The sequence below is a fragment of the Microtus oregoni genome, unplaced genomic scaffold (genome assembly GCF_018167655.1).
Source record: "Microtus oregoni isolate MIOR12 unplaced genomic scaffold, Mior012 000061F_ref0000440, whole genome shotgun sequence".
Lineage (NCBI taxonomy): Eukaryota > Metazoa > Chordata > Mammalia > Rodentia > Cricetidae > Microtus > Microtus oregoni.
In genome coordinates, this window is record NW_024543871.1 from 5,126,883 (window position 1) to 5,143,644 (window position 16,762).

The window sequence follows — 16,762 nt, forward strand, 5'->3', positions numbered from 1 at the left end:
TTCTAACCAATCTGGGTCTATTTCAAATTGACTCAATTCATGCTGATGAAAATCAAGTATACTGTTTTTTCTATGTGATCAAGTAATCGGTAGTAAATGTTTGCCTATCAGATGTGTGCCTTTGACTGAAAAAGAGACTAGAAAAGGAGATATGAGCAATATAGGAGAAACTCATGGTGGCCTAAATCTTGAATGAACTTGCTCACAATACCCATACTATTGTTTTAGCAGAAATGGACAGCTAAAGTTTGGTGGGGTTTCCGAAATAATTTTCAACTTTGTGCGAACTAGTTAATATTTTTTAAGTATTAGGTGCTTCCAAATGTATCATTTTAGCTAACCTCTGCGGCACATTTTTACATAGATATTTTCAGATTCATTTTACAATTAGAGGAAAAGAAGCTAAATGTGATTCCATTGCTATACATTATGTGGGAGTCATATTAACATATTGTGTTCTGTTTAGAAATCTTAGTTTAATATCCCTATCTAAGTAGTGACTATTACCAGAATTCTCAGAGTCTGTAGGATTTCTAAGTCCCTGACTATATATAGGTATTTAGAGCATTTGAATCAATTAAGGTTAAAAAAAAACCCTCAAACAACATTGATTCCTAAGTATACTTTGACACTTACAATCTGGACTCTGGACTAAGCAATTCTACTCCTGGACTCTCAGGTTCTTTTCCTATAAGTTGTGGGTAACAATGCCTTCCAATAAGGGGTTGCAAGGTTCATATGTTGTAATGATTCTAAATACAACATTGAATGCTTTCAGAGTAGTATGAACATAGATTGGATAATATTATACTGAAGTTAGCAGGAAGGAATGAATACTTCATGATTGCTCTTATTTGAAGAATGCAATCAAACTTATAAAAGTAAATGACATAAGAACATTTTCCAGAAGGTGTGAGATGGGGTTATGTGGAGTCATTCATTCAATGTTATAAAGTTATAGATGATGAACTGTCTCATGTATACAATAATATGGTATTATGGACTCAAAATTTCATAACATGGTAGATCTTAAAAACTACAAAGATATAGAAGGTGACTTTTGACCTGTTAGCTATGTTTGTAGCTTTGATAATGGTCAAAGTATCTTAAGTACAAATAAAATCAAGATTTTTAAAATTATCACTTTGTTTTTTATGCCATTTGAAGTCCAGTAAATTTGGAAAGTTAAATATTAAGAATTTTCACATTGTCTAGTTTGTAACTAGTAGCTGATAAATATTACTTGTTATTATGCCATGGTCTGGAATATAACGACTACAAAGCATCTAGGCGTAGAGTCTTAGAGGTGTGTGCAAATGGTTTACATTCATAGTTTAAAATGTTCAGCCTCAAGTCTTATTGAAATAGCCTTAATACTGTTCAGCAAATCAGTTCATTGGAATGTGTTCAATTAGGAACAAACTCTGAATAGATTGGACCCTATACAATGGTGAGTTTGTAGACACTATATTAATATGACAGGAACTCAACATTCATTGAATTTTATTGATTTAAGGATTTGTTATCACTTGGATAGAGGCTGGATTGAAGTTTAACTTTTTCATGGTGATAGAATAGAAGATCTGTCAATGCTCAAAATTGTCCTACTTCTAGGACAACTGTAAATTTAGCTAGACATTAACAAAACACCACTTAATGCACCTAAATATATGTTAATGAGGTTTTCACACATTACCTTAATTAAATTATTTTATTTTAAGTAATATCCATTTCAACACTGTAAACTACACAGATGGATATCAAATAGCTGCCTTAGTAGGTAGTGGGTTAGACCCAGCCACCAATCTTGTAAACTACAGTTATAAGTTTAGATTTTCCTCCTTTCAATTCCATCTGGAAGCATATGCACTCTAGGCTCTTACAACCAGACAATGGTCATTTAATTAATGAGTTGTTCAGAAATGGGGAGGAATAGTAAAAAAAAAGAATTATTATGACTATATCTTTGGTATTGCATCTTTTGTGTACAACCAAATTGTCAAACAAAATGGGAGGCCCTTAAATAGAGCAAATGGTGTCAACTCATGACTCCTTGTCTTTTATTACTTAGTAAAAACAGAAGCATGCTGGCGATAGTAAAAACATGAAGTTCATTGATCCATGTGTGTGTATGTGTTCATAACTCACCTGTGGTGATATTTTCTATAAAATAGAAACATGACTATAAAAGACCTTGTAAATAGTTACTAGTTTTAATGGTAAGTTGTTATGAAGAACAATTCCTGGAAAATCATTCTCTTTTAGGCAATGAACTAACTGATTTTTCCAACAAATATGAACATAGACCACTAGAACACTTTCTCCCAGAGAAGTTGGGACAAATGGAGAAATTTTTTAAAAACCTGAGAAAAGCGGCTGTTGTGATTAGACATCCTTTTTCTATATTTTTAATATTCTGCCACAATCTTTTTGCAATTTCAGATACCACTTCCTTTCCTTTAAAGTAGAGTGAGCCAGGTGGTGGTGGCACACACCTTTAATTGCAGCACTCAGGAGGCAGAGGCAGGAGGATCTCTGTGAGCTCCAAAAAACAAACAAATAAATAAAAAGAAAACATTGAGGGGTTGGAGAGTTGGCTTAATGGTAAAGAGCACTGGCTGCTCTTCCAGACAACCTAAGTTCAATTCCCAGTACCCACATGATGGCTGACAACCATCTGCAATGAGATCTTATGTCCTCTTCTGGCCCGTAAGTGTACATGCAGAGAGAACACTGCCTATAAATAAATAAATAAATGCCAATATTAAGGACTTAAACCTTTTTTTTTTTGGTTTTATGATACATGTGTATGTATTTGTGCATGCTTGTCTACATATGATGTATGTGTAGGGACATGCATGCTACACTGTTAATGTGGAGGTCAGAGGACAACTTAGTGGCCCTGGTTCTCTTTCTTCCACCTTACATTGGTTCTGGGCATTTGGAGATTGAACGCAGGTCCTCAGGCTTCTGTGGCAAGAAACTATGTGCTGAGTCATCTTATTGGGCCTCCTCTTTTTTTGTTGTTTTCTGAGACAAGGTCCGTCATTGAACCTGGAGTTCATAGAGCAATTTGGCTTGGCTAGCTGGCTAGCAAGTCCTAAGGATGGCCCTTTCTCTACTTCCCCAACAGATTTCTAGGCCTTTAAGCTTTTGCATGGGCACTGGTGATCGGACGCAGGTATGGCAAGCACTTGATTGAGCTATGTCTCCAGCTCCTTCACACAGACTTTTTGGTGCTGATTTAATTTAAATTTGTACCTAAGAATGTTCCTTGTCTTTTAGTTGGTTGTGTTGATCTGTCTATTCTTAACTGCTTTTTTTTAAATGAAAGCTTTGAAATAGACTTTTTATTGATGATAGTTCCATTCACTATTTGTTTTTGCTATTTGGATAAATCTAATACAATGCTCATTCCACTCCTCCTGGGCTTGTAAAAGTTGGTGATCATGTTTTCAATTAAAGACACACGACTAACAAATCAATAGATGGTCCCGTGACATTGTTTTTCCTGCATATATATGCAGGAATCTAAGGGCTTAAAGGGATACTTGTGGTCACAGTATTCCACAGAGTTGTGACTTTTATAGTAATCAGTACTTACAATAAGAGATCTTTCTTTCTGGTTTTTTTTGAATGTTAGGGAAAAAATCCAAAGGTTATGTGTTCTCAGCTTTCACTCTGCAAGGACCTCTTAGTTGGCTTACAGGGAAGCTGTGTCACTTACATATTCAATGAAGCCCAATGACTTACTGAGAGTTACAATACTACAGTCAAAACTGCAGGATGTATCAGTGGTTCTAATGAATATTCAATGGTGATTAAGATGCAAGAAAAAAATCCCAAGAAGTTTTAAGTATCAGGTGGAATATGGAATAATCAGGTAGCAGCTTCTTGAAACAATTGCTTGGAAGCCCTGTGGCTTTGATTGGAAGGTTTCTTAAGAATTGCATTATAGAAATTAGTATTACTTTTTTCAGGAATGTTCAATAGACACTTTTTGATTTAATTAAAGCACATACAAATATACAAAGAACGATTCTAATCATTAATAATAGTCAGCTAAACGAATTCTGCCCTTTGGAGAATCTGGAAAGCTGAAATCACCAAATGAAGGACCTTGAATGTATTCATTGTAAACATTTAGAAATAGAATTATGGGTTTAAAATCTTAGTCACTTTTAGTGGTTATTCAATCTCTCTTTCTATCTTAATGTAAAGGCCAATCTATATTTGTCATCAATATTATCTTAGTCCCACTAAAAGAAAAATGGTAATTGAAACTCTCATGGAGCTTTCTAACCTTAGTCCCTAAGGAGACAATTATAAGCTATGCTCAGCTCTTATCAGGCCTTTGATTTTCAATTTGCATATAGATACACAGTTTTAAGGAATACGCAGAGGTCAATACACATTCAGTAAAATCGTCTATGTTTTTTTTGCAACCGCATATACACAGACATTGAGAACTGATAATTCAATAATTCATTAATGTTTAATTGATCCATTCATTAAACATTTTTGGCTCCCTTGGTGTGACCTTGAAGACATAAAGAGGCTTGATAATTAAATATTCCATTATTTTTATTACTTGATAAAGTCAGGAGACTTATTTTGCTTGACTTTAATTGGTCCAGAAATTACAAATGCATAGGCTGTGAACATATTTTGTGAGCCCTTCAATGAACACATCAGATAGTAAATCTCTATCAATTGCACGAACAAGGTGTATCACCTGGCCTTACACTCAAGATCTCTCAGTTCCTTCCTATAAACTTTATTTTCCTGTGCCTAGTTTTATAATTTGCAAATATCATCAACTGAGGTTACTACACTGAAGAGGTTAAATTAGATATCTCACATAATATTCTCAGCACAGTGCCTGGTTCATAGTAAATTCTGCATACAAGTGAATTACTGTTGTTATCAATTATAGCTGGCAAATAGATATGGCACGTGTGTCATGCCTGATGCATATCAAGTGAAACAGAAGATATATAATTAAGACTGTATGATTTCTGCTTCCTCAGCCTCCCCTGGTGCTTATAATATGCACCATACAGTCAGAGACTTCATGGAAGATGTGGCTTGAGTTGAGACTTAAATAGTGGACAGAGATACGTGAGTGAAGAGAAGGCATTCTGGAAAGGATGCATAGAATGAAACTAAAACAAAGAAAGTAGAGATGGGTATTAGAGAATAATAAAACTCAGCCAGGCAGTTGATCTATATACCATTTAATTGTAAAAAACTCATTCTGTATCCCAAATTTTATATATATATATATATATATATATATATATATATATATATATACTAGTATTTTTTAGGAAAAAAGAGTATACTTCCCCATTCTCTCTGTATGTGTGTGTCTGTTGTCCTTCCATTATAATTCATGTAGTTACTTGAATTATCTCATTTAATACTGATAACCACATTTGATGTACTTAATGCTTGTTACTATTAATTCTAGTTTTCCCATCCATAACATGTAAAAAAAGAAGCTTCGTTTGCTTCTGTTTGTGTATATGGTGTGCATGTGTATGGTACGCATGTGGGTGTTTGTTTATGCACACGTGTGGAGGACTAAAGCTGACATTGGGTGGCTGCCTTGATTACTCTTCACTTTCTTCATTGAGGCAGAGTCTTTCACCCAATCCAGAGTCTACCACTTAGGGCTAGATTAGCAAGGGGGAGTGCAAGGATTCCCTGTCTTTGCTTTTCAGATGTTGGGAGAAGATGGCTCTGTCCAATGAACTAGCTTCCCAACCCAAAGGAGAAACTTTTACAACCAGGTGAAAGCCTAAACCCTATCTGCTCTCTCACGAATTTAAGCTCTTTATTGGGATGGAAATGATAAGAAATGCATCTCACAAATATAGGAAATAGGCCCCACATTTAATAATCTACTTTATTTTAACCCAAGGTACTGTAATTAGGAAAGCATTTGTTGTTAATTTCATATTTTCTTGCCAAGAAAGAATACAAAAGTTATGTCAAATGGAAAGATCATAATGATGTTAAGTTGTCAGATGCTAATGTACACAAAATGAAATATTTTCTTTGTCCTTAATTATTTAGAGCTCCCTCTTTTGTCTCTACCTCTTAGCAATACTTGATGACTTTCAGAGGACACAAGACAATATTCTTTGTATTTAAGAACTTAACATGACGTTTTATTTATTAGTTTTTGAGACACACTCTGCATCTATTTATGATTACAATTAAATGAGATACTATACATGTAAAACATTTGGAGCATTGCCCAGACAGAGTAATTTTAAATAAACAATAAACAATATTTTAAAAATATTATTGAAATTAAAAATAGTATCATGCCATGCACCTCAATCTTATTGGTATTTAGGATTCTTAATTTTTCCTCTTAGCTTGGTTACTACTGTGCTAGAGGCAAGTCTCTTGCTTTCTTACACGAATGTTTTGTAAGTAACTCACCTCCATCATTGTCCAAGTTGTCTCCACAAAGCATTTCCATGACAATATTGCAGCCTGTCCCACTCCAACCAACCTGGCACACACAGTGCCAACCATTTTGATCCAGGGTACATCGTCCATTTCCAAAGCAGAGCCCTGGACAGCCATCTGAAAAGACAGCAGAGGGTAACAATTGCAGAGATTTCAGAATGGGATTGGCCAACAGTGATGTATCTGCCTACAGGGAAGAATTTAATCATCTGGGCTCTGTTCGGATGAGGTGCTGAATAAATGCAAGAGGAGCTTGCTTACTTGCAACACCTTCCCAGGGAACTTGTTATCCCTGACTTTGCAGTGTTTTTCCTTAGAGAGCCAATTAAGTGTTATTAATGCTAACCCCAATTCCCAACCTCTGGTTCAGATAGAAAGGAAACTGTGGTGGGGACAAGAAAATTTTTTTGTTTGTTTCTTTTTGAAAAATGTATCTCCTCATCTCTATCAAAATGGGATAGATGATGTTGTATCTAGTTATGGCCAATAAATTGGAGAAAGACAGCAGTTTCTATGAAGAGAAACTTTCTTCAACTGCTTCTCGCCTGTGATGATTTCCCCCTGTGTTCTAGTGCTTCAGGACATAGGTATGTTGGTTTGTAATTCAGACCACACCATGGTGTATTTGCTTATTCCTTAGAAATGTGCTGCACTTTTTTTGCACCTATTCAGATTTTCAAGATTACTATTGATCTGAGGGCTAAGCACTGGGAATTTTACTTCTGCGGTATCTCTTGTATAAGCCAGCATATTACTTTATTTAAAATAATAATATTAAGTACTCAGAAAATAGTTATGGGATCAAAATATGCCATACATAGAGTTTCAGAATTCTAGAGAATAACTGGGAAAATATAATCAAGAGAAAGTATAATATTTGAATATTTTTCACTAATTACTAAAGCACAAAGACAGGCAATGTTGCTTTTTTAGAATTAGATTCTTTTTCTTTCGTACCTCCTGAAAATGTGCCTTACTCTTTCTGCCAATAGTTCAGATGTAGGGTCTATCAAAAGGGAACTGTGCATGTTCCAAGTGATCAGTGGCACATATATGGAAACAACAACAACAACAATAATAATGATATACAGGTCTTGAATATATTCCCAATAGTCATACAAGACCAGACATGGCTTTTACTAGGGATAGTCCGATCAACATTCTTTTCACTGTATGTCTTCAAAAGAAAAATTCAGAAGCATAAATATAAACATGGGTTTAAAAATATTGAAGTAACCCCACCTTCTGTCCAAAAGATTTTCCAAGTAATTATCAATAACCCAGAGAAAGGAAATAAAACCTTAAAATAGGAGAAGGCAGACAGAAAGAATGATACCTTTTATAAAAATCATATCTCCAAGCCTTGACATAGAATGAGTATCCTTAGCCTTGATAAAGGAATTTTTGTATGTCTATTCTAATGGATACTCAATGGAAAAAATAAATCTCAAGGTGATTTGGGATGGAAAAACACCACATATCTGAGAGAAAATCCCTTGTTGTTTCAGTCAAAGGCAAATTCCTGGAGGGACAAAGGATAAGGTACTTAGAATGGGGAAAATTCTGCCTTTATGAGGACAGAAGTATTTTATACATGGACACAGATATATTGTTTTGAATAATACTTCACCTGTTTACCTCAACCAACTTTATTTAATGATTGTCTGTAGACTTGTGTTCATGTGCAATCCTCTCCCACAAGTTTTTACAAAAGAACACAGAAAAAGAGTCCATAAAACTGCCAGTCTATTCTATACTGTAGGAACATTGACTTGGATGTGAGAAAAACAAGTTATCGTCTAGTCTCATTAGTATAAACACAGAAGAATTACATTTAAGTAAGGCTGCCCAAAGTAATAACCAGAGAGAAACTAACCAAGCAATCAAACGAATCCAAAGAAATAAAACCAAAATGCCATCACCTTTGTTCTCCCACACGCACATTGCTTTGAAAAGCACATTCCTGCTACTAAGAAAAAGTCTTACCTCGGACAGCATCTAAGTAGTGAGCTAAAGGGGGGAAGAGAAAGATTAAATAAATTTCTGGGAGATAAACACTATACAACACATACTTATGCTTTACCCTCTGTTGTTTGGAAGGAGAATGACATCCTATGGATTGTTGAAACACATGCAGCTCAAATATTGGTACACTGGCCTGTGTATTTTGAGAATAATATTTTCTGTGGGAAAGTTATTAATGTCTTTTCTGCAAGAAACTCTATTAGGCTTCCTTAAAAAAGTGTCATATTTCACTATAAGTATAAGAACTTCATATTTTACATTTTAGTAATAACTTCTATGAAAGAGGACTCCCTTTATCTTCTTATTAGGAATATCTTTAGAAGGGAGTTCTGGAGCAACCAACCACCTTTGGTAATTATCATAATATTGAAATAGTCTCGTGTGAAGTCAATAAACTTACTGTCCTGAAAATGTAATTACTTAAGCTGCATCTGAATCACCCCTTACCACCTTTTTAAGGAATCTTAACTATTTCCGTGGTCATAGAACAAGACTTATTGTACCTATAGTAGAATAGTAATGCAATTTATATAAATCATATGTATATATGATATATATATATACACATATATAGTATGCATTGCTTTGACATATCCAACTATTGTAACAAAATAATGTCACATGAAAGTGAAAGCCACAGTACCGTACACTAGGGGGAAAATGCTGACAATGAATTGTATATCAAAAACTGTACTCAAGGCAAGCTAATGTTCAGAAGGAGTTGGTCAACACAAATAATACTTTTGTGTGTACTTCTATGTATATATTTGGGTTTATCTTTTTCTTTTCAGAGAAAAGGGCCATGAAGTTGGGTGAGTAGGGAGATGGAAGGTTTTTGACGAGTTTGGAGAGGAGAAATAATAAGCTAAAATGCATTATATGAACAATTTTCAAAAAAGAAATTGCCCAAAACAAAAGATAATTTCTGTCTTTGCTTGGTGCACATTTTCTGTCTAGTCATGGAAACGCTAATGGAACACTGTGACCCATTTCCTTAGTGGAACAATGGGAATTGTACAATTGTATTTATTTCATTTTACGTGCATAGTGGGTATAATGGGTAGTTTTGAATGTCACTTTATACAGCCTAGAATTATCTGGGAAGAGAGTCTCAAAAAGGGATTATTTAGATCAGGCTGACCTGTGGGGCTCCCTGTGGGAGGTTATCTTGATGAAACTGAGATGGGAAAACTGACCTAATATAGGTGGTATCATTCCTTATGTAGGGATCCTGAACTCTAATGGTAGTATCATTCTCTATGTAGGGATCCTGAACTGTTTAAGAAAGGATAAAGTGAGCTGAGCACAAGTACACATACATTCACTGTGCTCTATTCCTGATTGTGGATGTGGTATGTCCAACTCTTGAAAATTCCTGCAACTGTGGCTACCTTGCTATAATGAATTGTAACCAGGAACTGGGGCCAATAATAAACTCCTTCTCTCCCAAGTTGCTTTTCTCAAGGTATTTTATCACAGAAACCATGAATGCAATTAAAACAAAATACAAGAAACCTTTGTGGTAGATATGGACACAAATAGAAAGTTTGATTAAAAAACTATTTTGCATTAGAAATATTAATTATTAGTAATATCTTTTATAATGTGAATATCACATGGTATTTTAATTATTACATTGTCATCCCCCCTGTCTACAGGGTATTCTGTCTGACCATTGCTTGAAAATTTGTAAATTGAGAACAAGGCTATGAAAAAGGCTGACTCATTCAGCATAAAGTCTGTACTACTGAATGAAGACAGACAATTGAACACAGAAGTTCTATTGACAATAGGTCAGGAGTGCCTTTTTCATATATATAAAAGACAGCCTCTAATGATATCAAATGGTCTCTGTTAAAGTGGTCCCATTTAAAGAAATTGCCTTTAGGTGCTTTCAACAAAAAATAACCTATATTTTTCAAAAACAATGGACAGTGAATGTTACTGTCAACAAGAGCTCTTGTCTTATTAACTAATGACACTTTATCCCAATGTATCATCTTTCATTTGCATAACTCGTAGTGGTTGAAAGCAGAAAATACAAAGAACACTGAAATAATGAGAAAAGAAATTACAGAGGAAAAGAGTACAATACTATTAAAGAAGAAACCTTCTAGTTCACAGAATATTTGTAGTCAGTATTTCTTTTCCCCCTTTTCTCCAACTTCAAAATCTACGACTATCATGACAATTGGCTCAATAGACTGTTCTTGCTTCTTCAATTATCCTAACTTACTCTAGTCAAAGTATGCTGACACTTACCAATTGTGCAGTGGTCGCCCTCCCATCCAGGGCTGCACTCACATTTTCCATCTTTGCATTGGCCATGCTCAGCACAGTGAGAATGACAGGAACGTTCCTCACATGTTGGTCCTACCCAGCCTTCTTCACATTGGCATATTCCCCTTGAGCACACTCCATGGCTCCCACACTCCATGGTACAGAGTTCTGTGGAAATTCAAAGAAGGCACGTTAGGACATTTAGTGAAAACCAACAACCATTCCTTCCTAAAGTTATAATGAACAACACATCAAAGGCTACACTGATACTTTAAATGAAATGTTATGAACATTTAATAATATGTGAACAAAAGACGCTTACTTTCCGTGTGTCCTAGTAATCATAAAAGGAGTGTTCCAAAGAGAGCAGTTAAGATTCTATATATAAAATAAATTTTAGGGCAAATTGATTTTAGGAAGTCTATAAAATGATAATTTCATCAAGACTTAGAAAGGAAGTGTATGTCCAACAAATGTCTGAGAGGATTCCTTAAAAATTTCTTTAGAATCATAGATCAAATTGAAATATTTTATGATACTGTATGAATTCACAGTGGATGATGACATAGTACAATAGTGTTCTTAGCTTACTGAAGACGACAACATTGAAAAAAAACCTAATATAATAATACACAAAAGGCAAAGCTCCCAATGACAGCAATCAACTGGTTTCTCTGATGACACAATCAATATTTGTGTTTATTTTAAGCATATGAAATGAGTCCTGGTTGATTAAAGTGTACAGCTTTCTTTTTCTGAAATGTTATTCAGTGTTTAGCCAATATAATGATGGTGTATACTGACTTTGCCAAAGTTGTCTACTTTGTCTCCTTGACTTTCTGATGAGACATGTTGAATATTAATAAAATCTTGACAGTAGATAAACCAAAATAAAAGCTTGGCAAGCTTCTTTCTTATCTAATCTTCTGCTAGAGGAGAAGGGATAAAAGTTTATAGAAGGAATTCATTACGATTGGTGTTTAATGGCCATACATCCTTAAAATCAAAAAGGGTATTCTGGAAGTTGAATTGTCATTTTCATAATCCAAAAGTTAAAATTAGTTTTTAGAAGTTATTTGATTACTGTAATATTAATAAACTCTATAGACACCAGAATCATTTTCATGATGGGACAGTCTCTTTATGGCAAAGTAATTTGTTCAATAATTTATTATTGTGTTTTATATGTATAATGTGTTCATATGTATGTGACCACACATATGCAGGAATACATGCACATGTGTGTATCTATGTATGGAGGTCAGAGTTTGATGTTAAGTAGCTTTGTGGACGGCTTGCCACTTTCTTCACTTAGGAAGAGTCTCTTGCTGAACCTACAACAATTTGAACCAATTTGGCTAATGTAGCTATCAACCTTGCCCCAAGGATCCCCTGTCTCTGCCTCCTGAGAGCTGTGGTTACAGGTGAATTAGCATACCTATCCTGCTTTGTTATGTGGTATTGAAGACAGAAATTCTAGTCTTCATTCTTGCAGAACATGCCCTTTATCCTCCTCTGATTTTTTGCAGATTTTGAATTGATGGAATGTAGGGAATTTGCAATATGAAATAAGAATGACTGCAATCTCTGCTTATTATCTTTGAACAACTTATTAACATGCTCTATGTGACTTGTGTTAAATATATTCCAGAAGGAATAATCTGTAGCTCTCAAATGGCTAGTGGACTGATTTGAGATACATTTTAGAGGTATAACCAACAGGAGTTTCTTAAGTTTCAATATGATGGATAAAGGAAGGGTAAATTAATAAAAATAGCGATAAATTAATGGATAATGCTGCTTTGTAAGAAAAAGGAAAACTTTGGAGACTCACAAGTAGAACACCAAATATATTAACTTTGTGATATGCATACTGAGTTATGTGAAAATATCAGTTATTTACTAGAGTATGTACATCTGACAGGCTAGGTTTTGAGGCTAGGTCTATAAATTTTGCCATCTTTAGTATATAGGTAATTGAGATAGTTGGAGTACCAAAAGAGATATATAAACTCTGAAATGTTCAGTGAATTAAAAACTAAGTAGGCTGTTATAAAGTAGACACAACTTATTATTTGCTAATAAAAATAAAATACAAAAATATCATGAAGAAAAGGAAGAAAATTGAAAAATACTGGGAAGAAGGCAATGTGATTTAATAAGAACTCCAGTGGGATTACGGTTTAACTTTTGTCAGACAGAGTATGAGGTGTGCTCCCTGTGTTTATCATCAGGAAACTCTCAGTGAGTCTAGAAAGAACTGTTCTGATAAAATACTAGTTGCAAGGCCAGATTGGACTAAATAAAAATAAATGGAAAGCCCTTTTCAGGATCAACATGTCTTTTGAAAAGTCTAGAACACTGAAAATATGCTTTAAAAGGTAAGCATCTTCTTAAATGGTAGCTTAGATAGAATGATCTTGAACTAGCAAGAGATCCATACATCTTCATTCCACAATTCTGATAGATGATTTGGTCTTGCAGCAGCAGTTCTTGTGAATATGAAATAATGATCTGCTCCCTTTCATAGCTTCCCCCTTGACACTAAAAACTGAAGAGAACTTACTAAGATGAGAGACTTGATTTGAACAAACATTATCAAGTCAAGACTGAAGATACAATTAGAAGGAAATGTTACTTACATATTTCTCTGTGCAAGCATACAAAGAGAGAAACACTGATTAAATGACAAAATGGTAACTAAAACTTGGGAGTTCGGGCATAATGTAGAATGGAAATATTATTGTATAATAATACGAAATAGAGTGTCCTAAGTGAATACTTGTAAAGTTCTGTATTATTGATGAGAAAGGTAAGAAGTACTTTATTAAAGTTGTATATAAAAATTTAAATGTAAGATCCAATTTCTAATATTAGGATCCAATATTTTTTACTATTACTTTCTAATAAAAACTAGAACATAGAGATAAAATATATATTTAAATATTTTGGAAGATAGTAGATTTCTCAAGGTAGTAAAGAATTACTGTATCAATTTCCGGGCAATAAGGAAAACTCAGTGAGATGATTCTGACATTTATTGATTCTTTTCTCTGTAGAAGTGTCTGGCAGTTATAGTAGAGGAAGATAGAAAGGCCTAGACACTGGGTTAAGCTTTGTTGGTCTTGTGGGGGCAGAAAACAACTTGAAAAATTGATTATTGGTTACTCTCCACAACTTCATGGTAAAGAAAGAAAGAGGAGATGGACAAATTCTAAGAGCCCAAAGTGAAGGTGTAAAGGTTGTTGGACACAGAGATGAGCAATGGCACTAGGGAAACTGTTGTCCAGACACACAGGACTGATAGACTGATGAACTCACAGGGACTGTGACAGCACACACAAGTCCTGCACAAGTTCAGTACAGACAGGGGCAGCAACAAGAAGGGAGGTTGACATGTGATCCCACCTTTAACCTAGAAACTATCTGCAATTGATATCCACTGCCAAATAGAAAATCACTTTTTCTCTGGTGGCATCTCACTGTGTATATAAACCATACTTCAGGATAGGCTATACACGTAGGAGTAGTAAACCAACAAAAAAAAATGCATTCAATAGTATTTTTCGTGGACTTTCTGTTTTATTTTGCTTTATTTTGTATTTTTAGTCTTTTGTTGTTTTTTATTTCTATTTTATAGGTTTCTCTTCTATTTGTTTTTTAGAGAGAGAGGGAGGGCGAGAGAGAGAGAGAGAGAGAGAGAGAGAGCACAAAAATGGGTAGGTATGGAGATAGGTAAGATTTAGGAGGAATTGTAGGAGGAAAAAGCATAATCAAAATATAATGTATGACTTTTTCAATAAAAAGATGAGAACAACAACACTATACAAAAGGAAAAATGGCCAAGATATTTTGATGGAGGAAGGTCATTGGCTAATAAAGAAACTGCCTTGGCCCATCTGATAGGGCAGAATTTAGATAGGCTGAATAAACAGAACAGAATGCTGGGAGGAAGAGGAAGTGAGCTCAGAAATCATGCAGCTCCTCTCAGAGCCAGATGCGATGAAGCAAACCACCAGGTCAGACATGCTGAATCTTTCCTGGTAAGCGCACCTAGTGGTGCTACACAGATTATTAGAAATGGGCTAAATTAATACGTGAGAATTAGCCTAGAAGAGGCTAGATATAATGGGCCAGGCAGTGTTTAAAAGAATACAGTTTGTGTGTTGTTATTTTGGCGGATAAGCTAGCCAGGCAGCTGGGAGCCGGGCTGTGGGAAGAGGCCCGCAGCTCTTACTACAATATTTCCATCATTATAGCAAAGTAAATTCAAAGAAAATAGAGGAAGGAAAAGGATAATCACAAGAACTGTGAGCAATAAAACAGTGGCAAATGACTATAGAATGTTAAAAGAAAAAAATACTTTAATTGCATAGATCTATAAAGTTGATAATTCCTTTGTGGTGAGTGGTCAATCAAGCCAAATATACAGGAGACTCTATTAGTTGATATCAGGAATGTAAAGTAGGAAATCACTGTAGACAGTACAAATGAATTGTATTTTTTTTCATTGCATTTGAACACATTATGAAGTTGGCAATCACCATAAAACCACAACATGTATATATAACAACACAAATGAAGAAACTGGGTAGTGTATAAAGAACTTCATCTCACAATTAATAATAGTCTCATAACTTCAGCCTTAGATGAAAAACACTTTAGTTTTAGATCAGAAAAACACTACATTGCCATGTACATTAAATTAATCTCAAATCATATGTAGTAAGCACTATCTAGCAATGCTGCTGGAACACAACACTAGAAAAAATTTCTAGATTTTATGGAAGAAAATAATTTTGAAAGGAGTCATCAAAATACAACAATAAGAGTAAACTCCAATAATTTTGTGTCCACCAAAATTAATAGTTACTTACCAAAAGACAGAGAAAATATATTCTAGCGGGTAGGATATATTACTGAAAAAGATCATGTATGTAGAATACTTTAAGAGTGTCAAATTAATAGTAAAAAGACACCAGAAGTATGTGCATTATATAAGAAGTTATTTAATGACCCAAATCAAATAGTATTATCATATATCTGAGACATAAACATGAAAATAAAGATTAAATGTCTTTGCAAAAACATAGTAACAGTTAAAAGTAAAATAAACAACATAAACAGTAATGTGTTACAGATAACATGAGGGAAAAGAAAGTCTCGAGCTCTCTAGAAGATTCTGTAGATGGTTGCAATCATTTTGGAAAAGTATTTGAAATTATTTGCCAAAGTTGAAAATTGTGTATTTTGTTATGCCACAGTTACACCACTTAGAATATTCTTGACAGACAGAAAGGAAGAAAATGCTTTTCAAAAGGGATGTATAAAAGTGTTCACAGAAGAATTATTGATGCTAGACAAATTGGACACACTTCAAGCACTTATTGGCAATAGAATGAATAATTAATTGTAGCAATTGTGTAAAAAATGATAAACTGTAAGAAAATGATTGATAGCAAAATGCCACAATACGGATAAATTTGCAAAAGCAATGTTGAATGAAAGAAAATTTAAAAATATCATACATATTATAAGATTTCATTAAGATTTTATCAAAAGCAAGCAAATAGTAGAAGTCAGGGTTGTTGAGTTTTATGGCTCATTAGGTCTAGTGAGGCTGAGGCAAGAGGAATGTTGCAAATTTGAGGTCAACGAGCTTGGGGTATGGCATGACACTGAAATAAAAAGAAAACAAAAGAAAGAAAAGCACCAATGTCCATACCTAGGCAAAAGGGGAAAGGTGGTAGAAATTGGGAACAGGGGTTACAGAAGGGCATTCAAATTCTCTTCTGTGCTTTTGACTTGGATGGTAGTTACAGGGCATTCCAGAGTTTGATAAATCTTTGAACTGTACGTTATAGGGTTTCTATACTTCTATCTGGGTGGCATATTTTAATATGTTTAAAATTAAAGTTAGTCACTAAAAACATCAAGAGAATATATCTTTCTAACTGGTAGTGAGAAAAAT

At 34.4% G+C, this 16,762-nt stretch overlaps 1 protein-coding gene across 1 annotated transcript in view; it reads right to left on the reverse strand.

Moving 5' to 3' along the window:
* The window catches only part of Tenm1 (teneurin transmembrane protein 1), a 577,348-nt gene that overhangs the window by 148,635 nt on the left and 411,951 nt on the right, over positions 1 to 16,762 (reverse strand). Inside the window, 3 exon segments of the mRNA XM_041639938.1 lie at positions 6,457 to 6,603; positions 8,473 to 8,496; positions 10,774 to 10,959. Of these exon segments, the coding sequence (XP_041495872.1) occupies positions 6,457 to 6,603; positions 8,473 to 8,496; positions 10,774 to 10,959 (357 nt within the window).